Source organism: Trachemys scripta, chromosome 2 (genome assembly GCF_013100865.1).
Source record: "Trachemys scripta elegans isolate TJP31775 chromosome 2, CAS_Tse_1.0, whole genome shotgun sequence".
Lineage (NCBI taxonomy): Eukaryota > Metazoa > Chordata > Testudines > Emydidae > Trachemys > Trachemys scripta.
This window is the reverse complement of record NC_048299.1, coordinates 113,283,366-113,301,695: the sequence shown is the minus strand read 5'-3', so window position 1 is coordinate 113,301,695 and position 18,330 is coordinate 113,283,366. Positions and strand designations below refer to the sequence as shown.

The window sequence follows — 18,330 nt, the reverse complement described above, 5'->3', positions numbered from 1 at the left end:
ATCAATCTCGCCATTACTGACTAGCAATTACTGAAATGAAAACATTCTAACTAGTTGTAACACTTTGAATAAGAAAATGTTTACTCTAAGCTTTATAAAAATCACAAATACATCTAAGCATTTTCTTCATAATATGCCTTTTATATATGGGAAAGTGATTTAAAGTTGAAATAGTGCAATTTAAAAACAGTAGTGCAGGAAGCGAACAATAAAAAACAAAATAGAAGTTGTAGATTGCATTATATTATTTTCAGTACAAGTAAATTAACTCAGCAACCTTCTACACAAAAGAGACCTAGGGCAAAATTTTCACAAGCACTTAAGTGACTTAGGGCATGTCTACACTGCAATAAAAAATCCACGGAACTTAGTCTCAGAGCCTGGGTCAGCAGACTCAGACTCGCAGGACTTGGGCTCCAGAGCTAAAAATTGCAATGTAGATGTTTTGTCTTGGGCTAGAGCCTGGGCTCTGAGATCCCCCTCTCTTGCATGGTCTCAGAGCCCAGGCTACAACCTGAGCCTGAACATCTACACTGCAATTTTATAGCCCTGCAGCCCAAGTCCCGTGAGCCCGAGGTCAGCTGATCTGGGCCAATGGGTCTTTTATTGCAGTGCAGATGTATTCCTAGGTGCTTTGGAAAAATCCCACGATCACCTGAAGACTGGCATGGGAACTAGTCATGAAGTCAGGGGACAGTACAGTGACCAATTAAAGAGACATCATCAAATACAAAAAAATTGTCTGATTTTCTTTTCTATTAATGTTACAAGTAATGCAATTTTTGTAAGTGTATGAATTTAGCACTTTGTGTGTCACTATCTCTCCTGCATAATGGATAATTAGTCAAATTTTCCTGTTTTTTATGTGGATCTTTCAAAGAGCAACAGGGGAGAGATTAAGATTTTTAATATAGGAAATGGGATTGGTAAAACAAAATTTGTCAGGGTAACTAAGGAAGAGGTATAGTAGCTGAAAATAATTGTAGCTCATTTTTGTAAGGTGACTGGATTTTGAGTTAACAGATTTATAGATTCCGAGACCAGACAGGACCATTGTAATCATCTAGTCTGACCTCCTGTATAACACAGGTCATAGAATGTCCCCTAAATAATTCCTAGAGCATTCCTGTTAGAAAAACATCCCAACTTGATTTAAAATTGCCAGTGATGGAGAATCCACCACAACCCTTTGAAAGTTGTTCCAATGGTCAATTACTCTCGCTGTTGAAAAATTTGCGCCTTATTTTCAGTCTGTATTAGTCTACCTTCGACTTCTAGCCATTGGATCATGTTATACCTTTGTCTGTTAGACTGAAGAATCCATTATTAAATATGTGTTCCCTGTGTAGGTACTTATAGACTGTGATCAGATCACCCTTTAACCTTCTATTCGTCAAGCTAAATAGATTGAGGTCCCTGAGTCTATCACTAGAATGGTCTTCCTATAAATTAAGCAATTGTGATTTGAGAAGCCCTTGCCTGAAGGTGATTAAATTAATGTGGGGAGAAGGCAATAGCTGATCCTTTTCACTGGAGAAACTAAAAATAAAAATATAGACCTTAGATTCACAGATTGAAAGGCTGGTCTCAGTGAAGTCAATAGGAGTTTTGCCATTGACTTCCCATTGAGGCCAGGATTTCACCCACATCATGCCATGAACAATAGAATAAAGGCAAGAGGAAGATATACGTTAATAATGCAGTCAGATATACAACAGATAAGAGGAGAAGCTTGAAAAAGTTAAACTGGTATACCTATAGGAAGTCTGAATTAGCACTTTGCCATGATATCTGTGGTTTTACTTCACTCCAAAGATTTCCAAAGATCACTAAAAAGAGTAATATTTTTTTAAATCTTTTCTCTTTGGTTTTTAATTGTAGTTACTCATGTAGTCCAACAGGAAGATAATCTACAACTTCTTCTTGTTTTTCAATATCATAAATATTCCAGATGCTACAAAATCTATTGTAAAAATGTACAGTCCGTTGTTTTATGAGGCACAGGACCTGGTAATGCATTTTCAGGGAAGATCATCTCTATTCCATCCTGCCCATTATCAGACAATGGTGGAGAATCCAAGGGTTCACGCTTGATTGTGTGAACCAAGCAGGGATTTTTAAACTCACATTGCATCTTAAAAATCTGGTTATTCTGCTCTTTCTCTTCTACTGAATTGGGGTTATAGAACTGATTGTAGAAGTCTGTACGCTGAAAGTCATGGATGCTTTCCAAACATGCAGAGTTCTGGGGGCAAATCTGTGTCATCTCTTTGTTATGTAACCCTTTACATGGTCTGTTTATATTTATATTGTTGGTATGATTTGTTACAATGCACTGCCAATTGTGTGGTGTGTAAGCACAGTGCTTTGGTTTTTGACAAGGAGACAGTTGCTCACTGAGGTCCGATTCTGTTTTAAGGTGCACCGTGTTAGGGTAGCCAATCAGCTGCTTTTTCACCATACCATTCTCATCCAGCCACACTCGACTTTGTGACATCATGTAGCTATCAGCTACATTTTCAGAATCAGAATCATATTCAGTTTTGATGGGCATATCTAGAGGAAATACTGTGTCGCATAGAGTTTCTGGGTACATCAGTGGACGTTGTAATTTCACAGGATCTGTAGTGTAGTTCTCCACTGTAAATTGCTGTAAGCCTGAATAAGACTGGCAATTTTCTGTAGTTCCCCAGTGGGAAGGACAGGTTGATGCTAAATTTAAAAGACTTTGATCTCTGTTACAGAATGGTCCAACTTTTCTGCTCGGACATGTATTCATGCGTTGATTTTCAGAACAAGAACTTGATGAATTTTTTAAAGTCCAAATGTTGTTTGTGTTGCAGTTGTTTTGGATACCTAAAAGTAATGTGTTAGAATTGAGAGATTCCTCTTGCATGAAACACTTGTCATTTGTATTAGGTTCAAATTTCACTTTTATGCTATCCTGTTCATTTTTTACAGCTGTCCAGTTAAGATGCTTCATCTGTCCCAAAGTTTCAATGGCACAGTTATAGTTAAGTGCTTCCTTGTGTCCTTTCAAACTTGTGATGTTCTTTGGTACCTTCAGGTGCACATCTTCTTCCCTTTCAATAAAGGTAGAAAAAGTCAGTCAGTCAGTCAAATGTTTCTAAAATATTTTTCCCGTACTGTGTGTTACCCATGTAGAATACAGAATGGAGTGCTATGATAGAGGTTTCGTTCATATTTGTTTGGGGTGATTTGGATAATTCATCTTTTATGAGTAATGCAGGAATCTCATACCCATACCAAGTAATCTTATAATGTATTCCATATATGTACTATGCACACACACAGTGCAAGGTCATCTCATTTAAACTACTGTATGCATGTTTAATTCCATTCCACTGTTGGTGTACATTTTACCATTACCTTAAATAAAATAGTAACAAGTTGTACTTTTATTATCTTTTTTATTAAAAAAATCACCCTAATGTTCTGGGCAGAAAAATGCTTTCAATATACAGAATGGTTTATTCAACATAGTATATCAGTGTACAGAATGGTTTCTATAGTGTGGAATAAAACAGAGTTCACAGTAGTTTAAATGAAATAGTACTACATAGTTAGGAACTTTTTGATTTAAGTGGTTTGCGTGAGAGCTGCAGAGATGTGTTTTTTCAGAACAGTTTGTTGTAGGAGATGAAAGAAGTGCTCAGAGGAAGTGTCCAGACTAATATTCCCAAGCATTCACTAATTTGGGTATTTCCATTTTCATGTGTCCAGCTTGAGACATCTTGTGCTTGATTTTCTGAGGCGCTGTAATCCCTTAGTTCTTATTAGCTACACCTGAAGCACACAAAATTATGAAAAAATTGGCCTTAGGTTTTGGATAATAGGTATAGTAATCCTTGGGACTTAGATTAATCAGAGAGGAAAGATGTGAGACACTGAATCCAAGTTATTTAAGGTACAAAGCCAAACTGGTTTAGGGAAAAATGGTATCAGAATTAGAAACTCAAAATGGAAGAGAGAGAAAACTGATGGGGATTTCAGAAGTTAGTTACTTAGCTCAATACTTGTACTTTTTTGTTTGAGAGAATGGGTTCAGCATGTAAGTACAAGAATCCCCAGTAGGGGGAGTCCATGCTGTTATAATGTGAGAACTGTCACATTACAACAAACATAGATTAAGGAGGGAGAGAGAAGTTGTAAGTACATACTTATAATATTAATGGGTTTCAACCCCCTGCTAAATATTAACATTTTAAATTCTTAAAACACAGCTAACATGTTACTTTCTTGCAGAAATAACATCTCGGGAAGAAAGACAAGTATGATGCAGCAACAGCAGCTTTTAGAAATCAGTGAAAATTGGGGGGAAAAAACTAACATCCAATGTAGAAAGTAAAGCAGAAGATGGGACTGTTCTGAAATAAAGCATGAAGACAAGCATTATACTAAAGTATTTGTATATAAGTAGGAGGAGAATGGGGAAAAGGATGCCATTTTATGGCAAACAAATTTACATTTCCAGCAAGCTACTGCACACTTTAAAAAGGCTGACTGTGGGGCAAGGATGCAAGTGGTGATGAACAAAATACAAAAACAACAGTGAGTATCTGCTACAGCCTACCTGGTCTAGGTAGGGGACAATAAGAATGGAACTTCAGTGCTCATGGTACTCCATGCCACATGATTACCATGCTCAATAGAGGTATTTAACTATCCACTGGGTAACAAAGGCATCCAAATATGAATCAAAGAGGTTCCTAAATTACACAGAAAACAAACACAAAAATAGAGACTTGAACAAGAAGAGAAGCCGTCTTGGGTCTGCTTCTTAATGGTCCAATTCATTCCCTGGACTGGAGTAACAGATGGCAGGAGATTGTGGGAGAGGGATTCCCTGGGGAGAGATGGGGTTTCTCTCTTCATAGGCAAGATTATGGGATCCACCCTCTACAGCTGAAAGATGTCTAGAAATTCTTCTGGGGCATATTCAGGAAGCAAGAGCTATCTGTATAGAGGCCCACTGCCTCCTCTCCTGCTTCCCAGCCCTGGGACAGCCAAAGCGGGGAAAGATACAGTTCATATTGTTATAAGTGGGGTTAAATCTTGTTACAGGTTGTATTAAAACCTCATCGGAATTGATATGTGAACATACCTTCACTTAAGATAGTTGTGGGACAGTTAAGGGCCACATCCAAAAGAAGGGCTAAAAGAGCCCACCCAGGAGTTTTGGATTGCGTAGGCAGAGTGGCTTTTTGTTGAGTATTGTTTTTTGTGTGTGCACACGCATATGTGTACACATGGGAAGAGAGAACATATAGAAACTAGGGACAGATAAGAACACAGAGAAAGGCAGAGGCAAAAAACAACAAAGCCAACCAATAGCTGAGGAGCACAGTGTGACCCTGGAGAAAGGTAGAGAGTTTTTGAGTCTATTGGCTAAAGAGGCTTGAGGCTCCGAGATAAGAAACTGCTTTGTTCTTGGTTCCTCCTGCACTTGGAGAAGCAGAATTTTGTACATCGTTTGTAAATAAACAAGATTGCATCAAAGAAACTACCAGACTGTATCAAATTGTGCTTCCAGCTGGAAAATCCCCAGGGCCCTAAACTTTGACGAGCTGCACAGGTTGGAAATGAGTAACACTGATATGAGGAGTGAGATCCAGTTTCCAAGGAGTGAGACTATGAGCTGGTGTTCCTGCTGAACCAAGATAGAACAAATAATGGAGGTGCTCGTAGAGATCAATAAAGGTCATCAGGAATTATAACAGGACTAAAATGATTTAAAACAAGACCTGAAACAGGAGCTGGAGGCTTCACAACAGGGATTAAAGCAGCATTTGGAGGTTTACCAGAAAGAGCCCAAAGATGACTTGCAGGCAGAGGTAAAAACTCTGTTGGAGCAACAACTACAAAGCATTTGGACAGATTGGGAATTCCAGCTGCAAAACTTCCAGTCTGGAATGGTAAAATGGATTGGTGAGGTGACAGCAATCTAACTGACATAGACCAGAAGTTTTTCCATAAAACAATGAAGACCAAGCAAGCTATAGCTAATCCTGAACTTGCTAATTGAGATGAGCTGGATCAAGGATTTATGGATTTAAAAAAAATCAGCTCTAGAAGGAAATCAAAGGGTCACTGACCACAGTAGAAAGCAGCCACATGGATGAGGAATTAGGCCAGCCGGAGGAATGGGGTAAGACCAGACATTTTCAACTGTTTTCTACCCTGTTGGTAATCCATAGGGCCCAAAGGGGAGAGGGTAGGGGGTTGTCCCAGCTCAAATAATGCAAAAACTCAGTATCTTTGAGGGCAAAATCCATTTGAATTAACAGAATTTGTGTATCATTTTCTATTAATAAAAGATGTACTTTATGTGAGCTTGTGTTTTCCAGGAGAGGGCTGGGCAGTTCAAGAAACACATTTCCGGGGGAAAATCTGGGACTGGGAATTTGCTGTTGTTGTTCTGCAGTGTAATTCAAGAGTGGTTGGCCATAGCATTCCTACTGTATAGCTGGGAGTAATTTACATGCTGGAGGCAGAATGTGAGCAGACCAGGAGTGGTTACTCTCACAGTGAGGCAGTGAGAAAGGCACCCTAGGGTGGAGAATTGAGAGGACACAGCTGTTCAACAGTCCAAATTGTATCCTGGGTAATGTCACAGTGCCCCTCAATGCAGGCATTCACTGCTTCCTGTGATGTATGCACCTCTGTCAAGGAACTAAACCATGACCCCTGCAACTTTCTCCAACCTCTGGAAACCCCATACCTGACCCCAAACAGTCATTGCCTTAGTTTTCATCATGGAATTACCAGATTTGGACTGTGGTAGACCACTTCGCCAAGATGGCCCACTTAATTCCTTGCACCGGTCCACCCTTTACAGCGGAAACTGCCCAGCTATGGATAAACCACATAGTCAGTCTCCATGGCCTCCCTGATCATGTTACCTCCGATTAAGGGCCACAATTCACTTCCTGGTTCTAGCATGAAACTATGTTACTGAGGATACATACATACCACACCTCCACCTACCATCCCAGTTGAACAGCCAGAGAAGGTGAATTAGATCCCTGAACAGTATCTGCAATGCTATGTCAATTATCACCAGGATGATTGGTCCTCCCTTAGTCTATGTTGAGTTTGCATGTAATAATGCAGACCAGGCATCCACGGACCCAAACCCCCCACCCTTTTTTTTGCGCTGACTCTGGGTACAACCCTGAATTTCACCGAAGCTACCCTTGACCTCCTCTAACCTGACCACCTCAGATCAGTACAATGGATCCATGAAATCCAGGAGGAAGTGAGGAACACCTCGAAAAAATGAAAGACTACTAATAGCACATAGATCAGCCTCATTAGCAGAGCCCTACCTGTTCAGTGAGACAAAAGTATGGCTCTCAACAGAGAGCCTTCGTATGGACAGACTCTCTAGTAAGTTTGACTACCAATTCCTTGGCCCCTATCAAATCTGGCAACAAATTAACCGGTTCCCGTCAAGCTCCACCTACCTCGATCCCTTAGAATCCACCTGTGTTCTATGTATCACTCCTAAAACCATTCTCAGAGAATTCATTTCCCCACAGGACCCCTCCCACCAGTGCATATACAGGGCATGAAGAATACACCAGTCACAAAGTCTTAGATGCCAAACTTAAATGAGGTAGGCTCTAGTATCTAATTGATGAGAGGGCTATGGCCTTGATAGGTGGACCTGGAGCCAGCAGAAAATGTTCATGCCCCAATCTAGGTATGAGCCTTCTACAGGAGACACCTTGAGAAATCTGGAACAATGTTGCCCAGTGGATGTGTCTAGGGCATAGGATGGTGTCACGACCCAGGAATCTCAAACCTGGGTCTGCAGGGTTCCTGACAGGGGGGACATCATGCTCCAATCTTCCATTTGATGCTTGCTGGCATCAGCTAGAACTGGGACTCCTTGAAGCCCAGTTTAGATAGAAGGCTCCAGCCCTGGGTCCTAACTGGTGGAACACCGGCGCACCAGATTGACTAGCTCCGCCTCCTTAAGCAGGAAGGAGGAAGAGGAAGCTGTCCATACAACTGGGCTCCACCCTGCTTCATAATGCTCAACCAACTGTTGTATCCTGACACTGACCTCCTGGTTTCTTAAATTGCCCTTCATGGTAACTGACACTCAGCTCCTGACCTCCTGGTTTTGAACCCCAGCTGGCATGGGGATCTGGCCCCCTACCCTACTCTAACCACTAGGCCCAACCACCTATATTTCTGCCCTGACAGTCTGACAGAAAGACACCGTTAGTTTATACCATTTGTAATTTTTTAAATTATTTCTTTTTTTCTGTTTGGGATGGATTATTGGGTGGCACCTTTTAGGCCTCATCCTGATGATGGGGAGAAGCTGAGATTGGGGGTGCTGTTATGAGCTGGGTTAAACCTTGTTATGTCTTTAGTTAAAAACTCATTGAAATTGATGTGTAAATGTGCCCTGCGCTTATGGTAGTTGTGAGACAGCTAAAGGGATACTTCTAAAACAAGATGTGACAGAGTGCAAACAGGTGAGCTTGCACTCTGATCACTCAGATATTAATTAGTTCCCCTGGGGAAAACTGATGGGGGGAATTAGTTAATCGGCTGGCCAGCTGAGCCAATTACCCACCAGCCCAAGGCTGATAAGAAGAAGCACAGGAAGGAAGTGTAAAGTGGGGAGAAGGAGGATCAGGGTTAGCTGAGTGTAGCCACACAGAGGTTCAGAGTAGGGAAACTTCTGTTCCCCTCAGGCCCTGATGAGCAGGCCAAAAGCTATATTAGCAGTGTAAAAAGACTGTTGCATGGGGACGGTTGTGAAAAAGGTGGAGGGAACTTTTAAAATAAAAAGATATGGTGAAGGCACAACCACTGGAGTCTGTGCAGTTTCTGCGGGGAGAAGGTGGGAGAGGAGCCACATTCCACAAGGCCTAACAGAGCACCCAGGAGTTTTGGATTATGTGAGCAGAGGAGTTTTTGTGGAGTATTGTTTTGTGTGTACGTACGCACAGGCAGAAAAGAAGAACACACAGAAACTGAAAACAGGCGAGAACAGAGAGAGGGACAGAGGCAAAAAGCAACAAAGCCAAGGGGCAACAGTCTAAATACAGTTTTGAGCAAGAGGGGGTTCTGTGCGCATCTCCTGGCCCTGCACCCCTCCCACCCACTCTCTACCTCCTTCCTCAGCACAGACTACAGAGAGGCCTCTATAAGGTCCATGGGGGGTGTAAGAGACCATGCCAGAAATATGTCTGAGCTTCTTTTGTGGAGAAGAGGGGAGATCTACATAGAGAGGGTCTATGTACAGTTCTATGGGCACAGGGTGACCAAATAATAGAGAACATGTGAATAGGGAGGCTTATATTGATAGTAATAAGAAATGGGTTCCTAAGATGGGCACAGATTCTACTCTCAGGGGAGCGTACATCTTTTGCATTGAACACAAGCTTCCCTATTTACATCATCCCAGAAAATGTTTAAAAGGTGAGATCAAGGATACTTTATAATCCATACCTCTGACAACATCATTCAGCTATCAGCCATAAAGAACAAGAAATGACCATGCTTCCCAAATATTATAAAATAAGAGGACACTGGCAACCAAGGAGTCAACAATGATGGGACAGTGGAGGCCTCCTGCAGCGGAGGCCTCTGTTGGTTGCTGAGAAGAGCCTCTGTCATAGTTTTTCTTGTTCTGAATGTGTTCCCCATACTTTAGAAGGCCAGTACCAACCCAAAATCTGTAGCCACAAAAGAGAATTATTGTAGTCCGGAGCTGGATTGACTCCCAGTTGTTTCTAAGCCATAAATGGGAGGATTGAAGGTCTTAAGAATTGGGAGTTGTAAAGTCAAGTGGTAGAAAGTATATTTGCATGAACTTTCCTCCCCATCAGCTACCTATTAGTCTACTGTAGGGATGATTTGTTTAGGGGTTTATTTTGGCTTCCATGAGAGGCTCTTCTTGCTGTCAAATCATCCAACCTACTATGGAGATAGGATCTGTGCACCTCTGGAAACTGCCTCTTTGAAGAATACAAATACTGTGTTGAGTAAGGCCCACTCAAAGGGCTTGTGAAGTCAGTAGTCATCCATCTTAGGGTTTTGCACTAGTGCCTGTTACAATAGTACTTGAGTGCTTCCCACATAAATTATTCTGGCAAAGTGACGTCTCTAATGAAATTAGGCACTCTTGAAAATCCTATCTATGTGATTTAGGAGCACAAGTCTCATTGATTTTCAGTGGGACTTGTGCTCCTAAGACACTTAAGTGCTTTTGAAAGTCCTACTTTTGGTGAATAGTGTCTTTATCTTTCAGAACTACAGGAAAATGTAAATATACTTACTTTAGAGCTTGCTGTGAGGCAATGACGTATTCTGAACAGCCAGTCCTGTACAGAACTTGAGTATTAGCTTGTACCCAGACCCAGTGATCTTCATTTTTTAGTACTTTGAATAGAGAAATGCCATTTTCTCCATTGTTTGCTATAAAAATTAAAAGAAAATATATTCTAGTGCCAACAATTTTTAATATTAGTTTTATATAACCTAATAAACTCCTGGACACTCGCAAATATGCTTGGTATCTGTTATACAGAAAAGTGCAAGTCAAAATGTGTTATGGTTAAGATTAACTAGGCGAATTACAGGCAAGAATGCACACTGGGAAAAAAGATTACACATTCAGTTTGCAAACACTTAAACTGTAATCACTGAGATTTTGCAGTATCGTCAGTTCAGTATAGATTTTGCCTGTCTAATAATAAAAGATTCAAGAGAAACTAGACAGTGAAAGTGGCTGTGATAGAGAACTTGTATTAAAGCAAGTATGACTTCAAGGTTTCAAGCCTGTACAAAAAAGAAGTTAATAGAGTTATCTGTATAGGGAAGAGGGAGAAGAGAAGGCATGAGGAGAAATAACTATCAAAAGTCAGCAAAGAGGATTACTAAATTCTTATGTTATATTAAACACCCTGCCAATTTGTAAAAGACAGCTACAGCAGATCATAGATTCTCACAGTAGTGTAAGTCCCAAGCATTCAGAAATCATGAGTCAGGTTACCAAAAAACAAACAGACAACCATAAACATAAAAAAACCAATACATTTTCGTTGCTTTTTATTTGCTGTCTGGTTTTGCGCCTTTAGGGTACACTCACATCATGTTTTCAAGCTTTTTGCTTCAACCATGAGAAACCCCCCTTTGTTTTTAATGAATGCTAAGACTTTTCACGTTGTGGGGGGCAGATCCCAGCCCCACTCAGGAGAGGATTAAAGAGTTCCTCTGGGCACAATCAGCCTCAACCGGGCCACCTGTAAGGAATATCAAGCCTGGAAAGGGGTGGGTCCTTAAAATGGAGACTCCCTGCTCAGTGCAGCCTGTGTGGCACTCTGAAGGAGCAGGACTGCATCCCAGAGCTCTCCAGGCTCTGGAAGAAGGGGTTACTGATAGGGAAACTACTTGAGAGCCTTGGCCAACCAGCCCCCCTCAGAAAGGAGAAGGGCTGATACCTTTCTCTTCAGCTTCCCAAAGGCCTTTTTGTGACTTTTTGTTTGGACTACTTTAACCTTCCCCACACAAGGGGCGGGGGGGCTGACACCTCAGCTAGCACAGCTGGAGGGCTGTGCCCCAGCAGCTGAGGCAGGAGCAATGCACCTTTTCCCCAGGGAGCACTAGAGAGCTATAGCCTACTATACCTGTAATCACATGAATCTGGGGGCTGGAGCTTTAAGAAAACACGCTTAATATCACAAGCCTGTGATAAAATTGCGAGAACCGGTAACATATTTCTAGGCAGCTAGAGAATGGCTAGACTATGGTGTCAATACTATCTCATATTTGATTAATCTACATCACAATAGCAGACAATAGAAAAATGGGAAATTGGGACTAAAATATAGAAAACTTAAATGGGGGGGGGGGAGCAGGAAGATTGTCTCCATAAACTCTCAGTAATGCAGAATTATTACAACCTGATACCTTTGATCTGGTTTTCAGCATTTTGTAACACATTAGTGAAAGCTGCACCTTCATGGTAACTGGTTCTTCCTTGTAATTCTGTTTCACATAGACCTGAAATAGCATTTGAACTGCAGAGGACAGACAATGTGAAAATATTTGGTCAGTGAATGACAATACAGCTAAGGGCAAACATACACAATTGTGTAAGACCTGACTTTCAAACTAGCAAACATGTACTAAGTAGTTATGGTTTGAATGTGTGATAATTAAAGTTAAATGTTTGCCGGTAATTGCTGGATCATATGAGTTCCCAATCCAGTGTGGGAATGGAATACTGTACATACTGTAAAGAAAAATTATTAAAATTAAATTATTATTAAATTTATTATTATTCGGATCAGTACTTATTTCCTGGAATAATAACATTTAGATTGGATTGAAATCAATAGTAATGTTTTCATTCAATTCTATTCCATTAGATTCTTATACAACCAAGGCATTTGAATGTTAGCATTAAAGATAAATGCTAGCAAATGGGCTTCAACATGTAGCAAGAATCATCACATAGTTTAGATTTATAATCAGTCACAGTCTTTATTTTTAAATGCATTTTGGAGCTTGTGAATCATGCCAAACTGACTTCACTGGATTCTAAGGTGATGTCCTCACTGCACAGTTAACTTGGGCTGTTATCTGGGTATTAGCCAACCCCCTCTCCCATCCCTCCCCGCATCCACACAGAAAAACCTTTAACATAGGTTTGGAGATGAGTTAAGCCTAATTTACTTGGCTGGGGGTACAGGTTAGAGCCCAGGTTCTGCTTTACCTTGACAGGAAACCTGCCCACTTTGCAATGAAGACACAGGTAAAAGTCACTTGAGTACTGATAGTCCTCCAGTGCCTTCCCACAATTCCCCCTGAAGGACAGGTGAGTTCTCCCTAAGTTGACACAATTGACTGGGAAAGAATCCTAGACGGGGTTCTCAAACAAATTTTTAGGTGGCCTCAGAGTGTGGCCACCAACTCTTGCATGTGGCCGCTCTGACACTTTTTCCTAAAATACTTAATTAACTTTAGGAAAAACATATAAATATGCACATACACATGTCCAAATCATTATTTTTATGTAGAATTTTTTTTGCAGACTCTATAATAAAAATTATGTTCAGTTGTCTCTATTCTTTACTGGACCTAAACAGAATAGAAACACAAATAAGGTGCTTTGAACATTCTTGTCTTTTTTCTTGTTGCTTCTTTTGCGTTTTTGGTTGCTTTAAGACTTGGTAGCTACTAAGTCTGCTGTGAAAAGTGATATTAACAAACATACAAATATCACTTTTCACAGGAGACTTACTCAGCCCCAGAAAGCCGAGGGACAAATTAAACCCTAGGTGGGGATGTGGGGATGGAGGCAGTGGGACCCAGGGGCAATAGGACACTGGGCGAGGCAGCAAGGGTCAGGGGTAATGGGGGTGTGGTGATCTTGGGGCCAGAGCCTGCAACCACACAGCCAGGGAATAGAGCCTGAAACCCTATGTGCAGGGGACAGGGCCTGGGGACTGAGCCTGAAGCCCCATGGCTGGAACCTGCCACCCACCACCCCAGGGCTGAAGCCTGACCCCACCAACCCCAGGAAGGTGGGGAACTCACACTGGTTGTCTGTTCCTCCAGCTTTTGTGTCTCCAGAGGGGGGTAGGGCCCAACCACTGCTGGCGGCCACAGGGGAGGGGCCGCTGCTTCCCTCCCTCCCCCATCACCACCTAGGAGGCTGTGGCCGCAAGAAAAGCTCCTAGTGGCCACGTGCAGCCTCAGTGGCTGCATTTGAGAAATGCATCACAAAGAACCATGGACTCTGTCCCAAACACACAACATGAGTGCAAGAAGAATAAGGACACAGTAATATGCGTAGTGCTTCGCAGTAGGGTTGCTCACACCCAGGCCAGGCTAACCTAGGTCCCAATCTCCCAAGTTAACTGTGCATGAAGACATACCCTACCGTTCTTTTTTTATTAACTGAAAAGGTAGGACATGGACATTGGCTGTGTAAGCACTCTCACATTGCCATGCCAATGTGCCTCAACCCGGGACTGGAGGGACCCTAGAGGTGAAAGGGTAGTTCATTCTGCATACCTATTACATCCTTGCCTTTGCTAAGACTGCCAATAATGCTTGTGCTACAAACAATTCTCTAATGGGAACTGGCCTGAGATCACCAACTCATTTCACAGAGTTCACTGAAAAGCTGGCAAGTGGTAGTGACTTCTCATCACCACTGACCTGAGCTATATTCCAACTGTTGACCTAGAGATCAACTATTTCATACACCATTATCACCTTTAACTTTTCAACAATTCCACTGCCTTGTCAAAATGATATCAAGTGGTTAACTTGCCAGAAATATAACATATGGATATATAGTACACATACAGCACACACAAAAACAATGCTAAGAGCCAGATTCTGATAGTTGTGTGCATACTGAACAACAGTACCATATTCCACAAGTCGTCTGTCATCAGTGGACCTACTCATGGTATATGGTACTATTCAGAGCAAGTTACAGAGCACAATCTAAACACTTTTGTAAGGTAACTCCCTTCTCTTCATGTGCTAATATATATTTATGCCTGTATCTGTAATTTTCACTCCATGCATCTGAAGAAGTGGGTTTTTTACCCACGAAAGCTTATGCCCAAATAAATCTGTTAGTCTTTAAGGTGCCACTGGACTCCTCATTGTTTTAATCTAAACATTAAATCTGAGATTTTATCACAAAAGAGGCAGGAAATTTACCAAAGAGCAAACACCAGACATATTGTGTCCCGGGCTACACTGACTGCTGGATCATGTTCCCCCCAGGTCAGCTAGCACAATTGTTGACATATGTGTTCATACGCAAGTATGGCACCATTTTACAGTGTAGATCATGTCTGCCTTTCCCTCACATGCATCCAGATGCACATACAGACACATTTAATGTCCAAATGTTCCCCTTTCCTCAGTTTGCTACTGAGGTTTGCCCATGGGGTCATTCTTTAAACTGTAGCCATGCTACACACTGTGGCAAGTTGAGAATTCCCTCCAAATGAATGGATATATTTTTATTTGCCACTTTTACATCTAACACAACTATTTATTATGTTGATATATTTTGAATAATAGCAAGGAAAGAACAAAAATATTGAAAGAAGCTAGACATCGTTATTAAGATTGAGAGCTTTTAAACAGAGGGATATTTAGAATAAGCTGTGCTTTTTACACGTTTAATAAATATATATCCCCAGTAAGAAATGATAAATACTAAAAGGTTCATTTGAAAATACTTTGTATCCATTGTGGATGCATCATCAGCTTTGTGTTTTGCTTTCACAAACAGACTTTTCATCTTCAGCTCTGTCACAGAAGGGAGCAGAAGTGGTGCCACTATGCAGAATAAGGACAGCTGAGGTGGTAATATTGTTCCTGAAGAGGACTTCTTCTTTTGTCCAAAGAGAAACTTCAGTTTACCTTGAAACTGCATTGTCTGTTATGTAAAGAAACAGAATAAAATTATCGTAAGCATTCAATGTATAAAACACTTAAATGGTAATATGATCTATAGACCATAATGTTCAAATAATATTGAACATATTCATGTTCTATCAGTTCTAACACATGCAGATAAACCCTTAGTATGTATTTCATTATCTTTATTATGTTTAATATGTGGCTGTCCAAATCAATTTCTGAAACATGGGAAGGGGAGATAATACTGATTAGAATGGAGACTTTTAAACTAGCCTTTCCCCCTCCTGTTGCTGGAGTAGAAGGTCTGTATCATGTTCCATTAGCCAAGTCTAGCAGCTTATGATGGCAAAAGTAACAGTTTCCTGTATGCCTCAGTCTGGAGCTGGAACTGGGTGTTTTTCCCATGCTCTGATCTCTCCAGGATGAAAATTCCTGAGTTTCCTTCCTCTCTCCCCCATGCCCTTGTGAAATAATTGTGTGTATTCTCTGAGAGGAACATGGCTGAGGCAAAATGAAGAGGAACCGTGCAGAGACACAGATGGGAGGGAAGGCGTAGCTGTGAGATAGGCTCAAAATGTCAGGATACTTTGTATGGGGCAGGAAGGGAACCTTCAGACCCTGTCTGAAGACCGTAACCCTCCACTGTACCCAAAATCAGATGCCAGGGATGGGGGGAGGTTGGGAGTTTCAGTCTGAGACTAGCTCCTTCTGCACAGTTCTGTCCTAGAGCAGGGTGCTAAGCAAAGATCAACACTGCTGCTGAGACTTGAGAAGAAAGAGTCTTGAGGGACAGACCACTGTATCTCAGGGCTTCTTCACCAGACGGGCACATACTGCAGTTCCACCCCTTTCCCTCAGCTGACATGGTCAGAGAGCAGCGCAAAGGTTCAGGGAGGCATTCACCTCATTGCTCTGCCAGCTACTGCTAATGGCTTGACAGTGCAACCAACACAGCCAGGAGGGACCACATGACATGATTGCCTCCAAGGTGCATGAGAAACTCCTGAGATGGGAACCTGAGCTTTCTTAGCATTATCCCTTTCCTGGTGCATCAACTTTCACCCCCTCACCTCTCCCACTTATCTCTCTTTTTATCTTCTGACTGTAAGAGCTCAGCCAACAGGACAAATCTAACCTTGCAATGCTTAGCCTGCCAAGTTGCTCAAAGCTAACAGCTGTTACAAGCAGCCTGATCTCAGTAGAGGTTTACCTACCAGAGGAAAATACAAGCACTCCAGCCAAATGTTTTCCAGAGCTACAGGAGTAATGCCTGGACCCAGAAGTAGCTAACTGGGTCATATACAGGAACTCCTCATTTAAAGTTGTAGTTATGTTCCTGAAAAATGCGATTTTAAGCTAAACGATGTTAAGTGAATCCAATTTCCCCATAAGAATTAATGTAAATGAGGGGATTAGATTCCAGGGAAATTTTTTTCACCAGACAAAAGACTTATATACACACACGCAGTATAAGTTTTAAACAAACAATTTAATACTGGTAAACAGTGATGATGGTTGTGAAGCTTGGTTGAGGTGGAGGAGTCAGAAAGTGGGATATTTCCCAGGGAATGCCTTACTGCTAAATTAACTAACAATTGACTGAGCCCTGAAGGGTTAACTCTCACAACATTCTACAAGGCAGCAGGAAAGGAGGGAGGGCAGACAGAGACACATACCCTGTGTGTGAGAGAAAAAATGTGCATTTCCCCTTTAAGTAGCTGACCTCAGGCTTAAGTACACTGCCTTGTTAATTAAATCAGCTTGCTGAGAGACCTGAGAGGGCAGCTACTGCCTAGAAGCTCCCTCCCTCCATCGTGTGTCCCCCCTGCTGTATGGAAGATGGGGTAAGTGGGGTGCAGGAGCAGGGGGGAGGGGGAGACACCCTAACATTAGCCCCCCTTACCTCCCCTATGCCCCGTACAGCAAGCAGGAGTCTCTGGGAGCAGCTCCAAGGCAGAGGGCAGGAGCAGCACATGGCAGTGGGGGGAGGGACAGCTGCTGCACAGGGAACTTAGGGGACTGGGGAGCTGATAGGGGGCTGTTGGTCCATTCTGGTTCCAACCACCCACCAGCTAGCTGCAATGGGCTGCTCTTCCTGCAACCAGTGGACAAAATAGGCGGCTGCCAAACAACCTTAGAAGGGAGCATTTCACAACTTTAAACAAGCATGTTCCCTAATTGATCAGCAACTTAACATCGAAACAACGTTAACTGGGACGACTTTAAAGTGAGGAGTTCCTGTACTATGCCCATGGCCTTGCAGCAAGTGAACCACAAGCATCCAAGACAGAATCTGTATTTTCCTATCTCTTGCTATTTTTCTCTCCCTGTCTTTTTGTGTGTCTTGTTCTACCTTAAGAAGAAACAGGATTGGACTTTAATAACAGACTCTGGAAGTTATCACCTACAACTTACTCTCTTCTCTTCAACAAAGTTATTTGAGACTTTCAAATATGGGTTTTCCCTTTAAAAGGCTCTATACAAAATGAGAGCGGGAGAATATTTATTATTATTATTGTTGTTTAACATTTATATTGTGGTACCATCTCAAGGCCACAGCCAGGTTGACCCCATTGTGCCGGGCACTGTACAAATGTATAATAGATGACAGTCTCTGCCCCAAAGACTATACAAATCTAAAAGTTGATCCTTTGAATTTTAAATATTATCACTTGTTTTTTCTTTCTTTACCTTGTGTATGTACTTAATAAATGTCCCACCCCCGCCAAAGTTCTTTGTTTAGTGTACAAAAAATGAAACGATGCCTCTGGCAACAGACACATACATCTAAAATGACATCCTGAAAACTCTACCAGTCCTCATAACTGTGTATATTCTGGATTGTGTTTTAGTGCTGAGTTTTTAGAGCTTGGAGTAGGGAGG

The 18,330-nt window shown here is 41.7% G+C and overlaps 1 protein-coding gene across 1 annotated transcript in view; it reads right to left on the bottom strand.

Annotated features, from left to right (window-relative positions):
* Positions 1-1,301: 1,301 nt before the first annotated feature.
* AHRR (aryl-hydrocarbon receptor repressor) overlaps positions 1,302-18,330 on the bottom strand; it is a 116,001-nt gene continuing 98,972 nt past the window's right edge. The window contains exons 7-10 of the mRNA XM_034761441.1: positions 15,264-15,463; positions 11,959-12,068; positions 10,326-10,464; positions 1,302-3,083 (exon numbers count right to left, since the gene is read on the bottom strand). Coding sequence (XP_034617332.1) covers positions 1,964-3,083; positions 10,326-10,464; positions 11,959-12,068; positions 15,264-15,463 — 1,569 coding nt within the window. The 3' untranslated portion in view covers positions 1,302-1,963. The remainder of the gene's footprint in view (positions 3,084-10,325; positions 10,465-11,958; positions 12,069-15,263; positions 15,464-18,330) is intronic.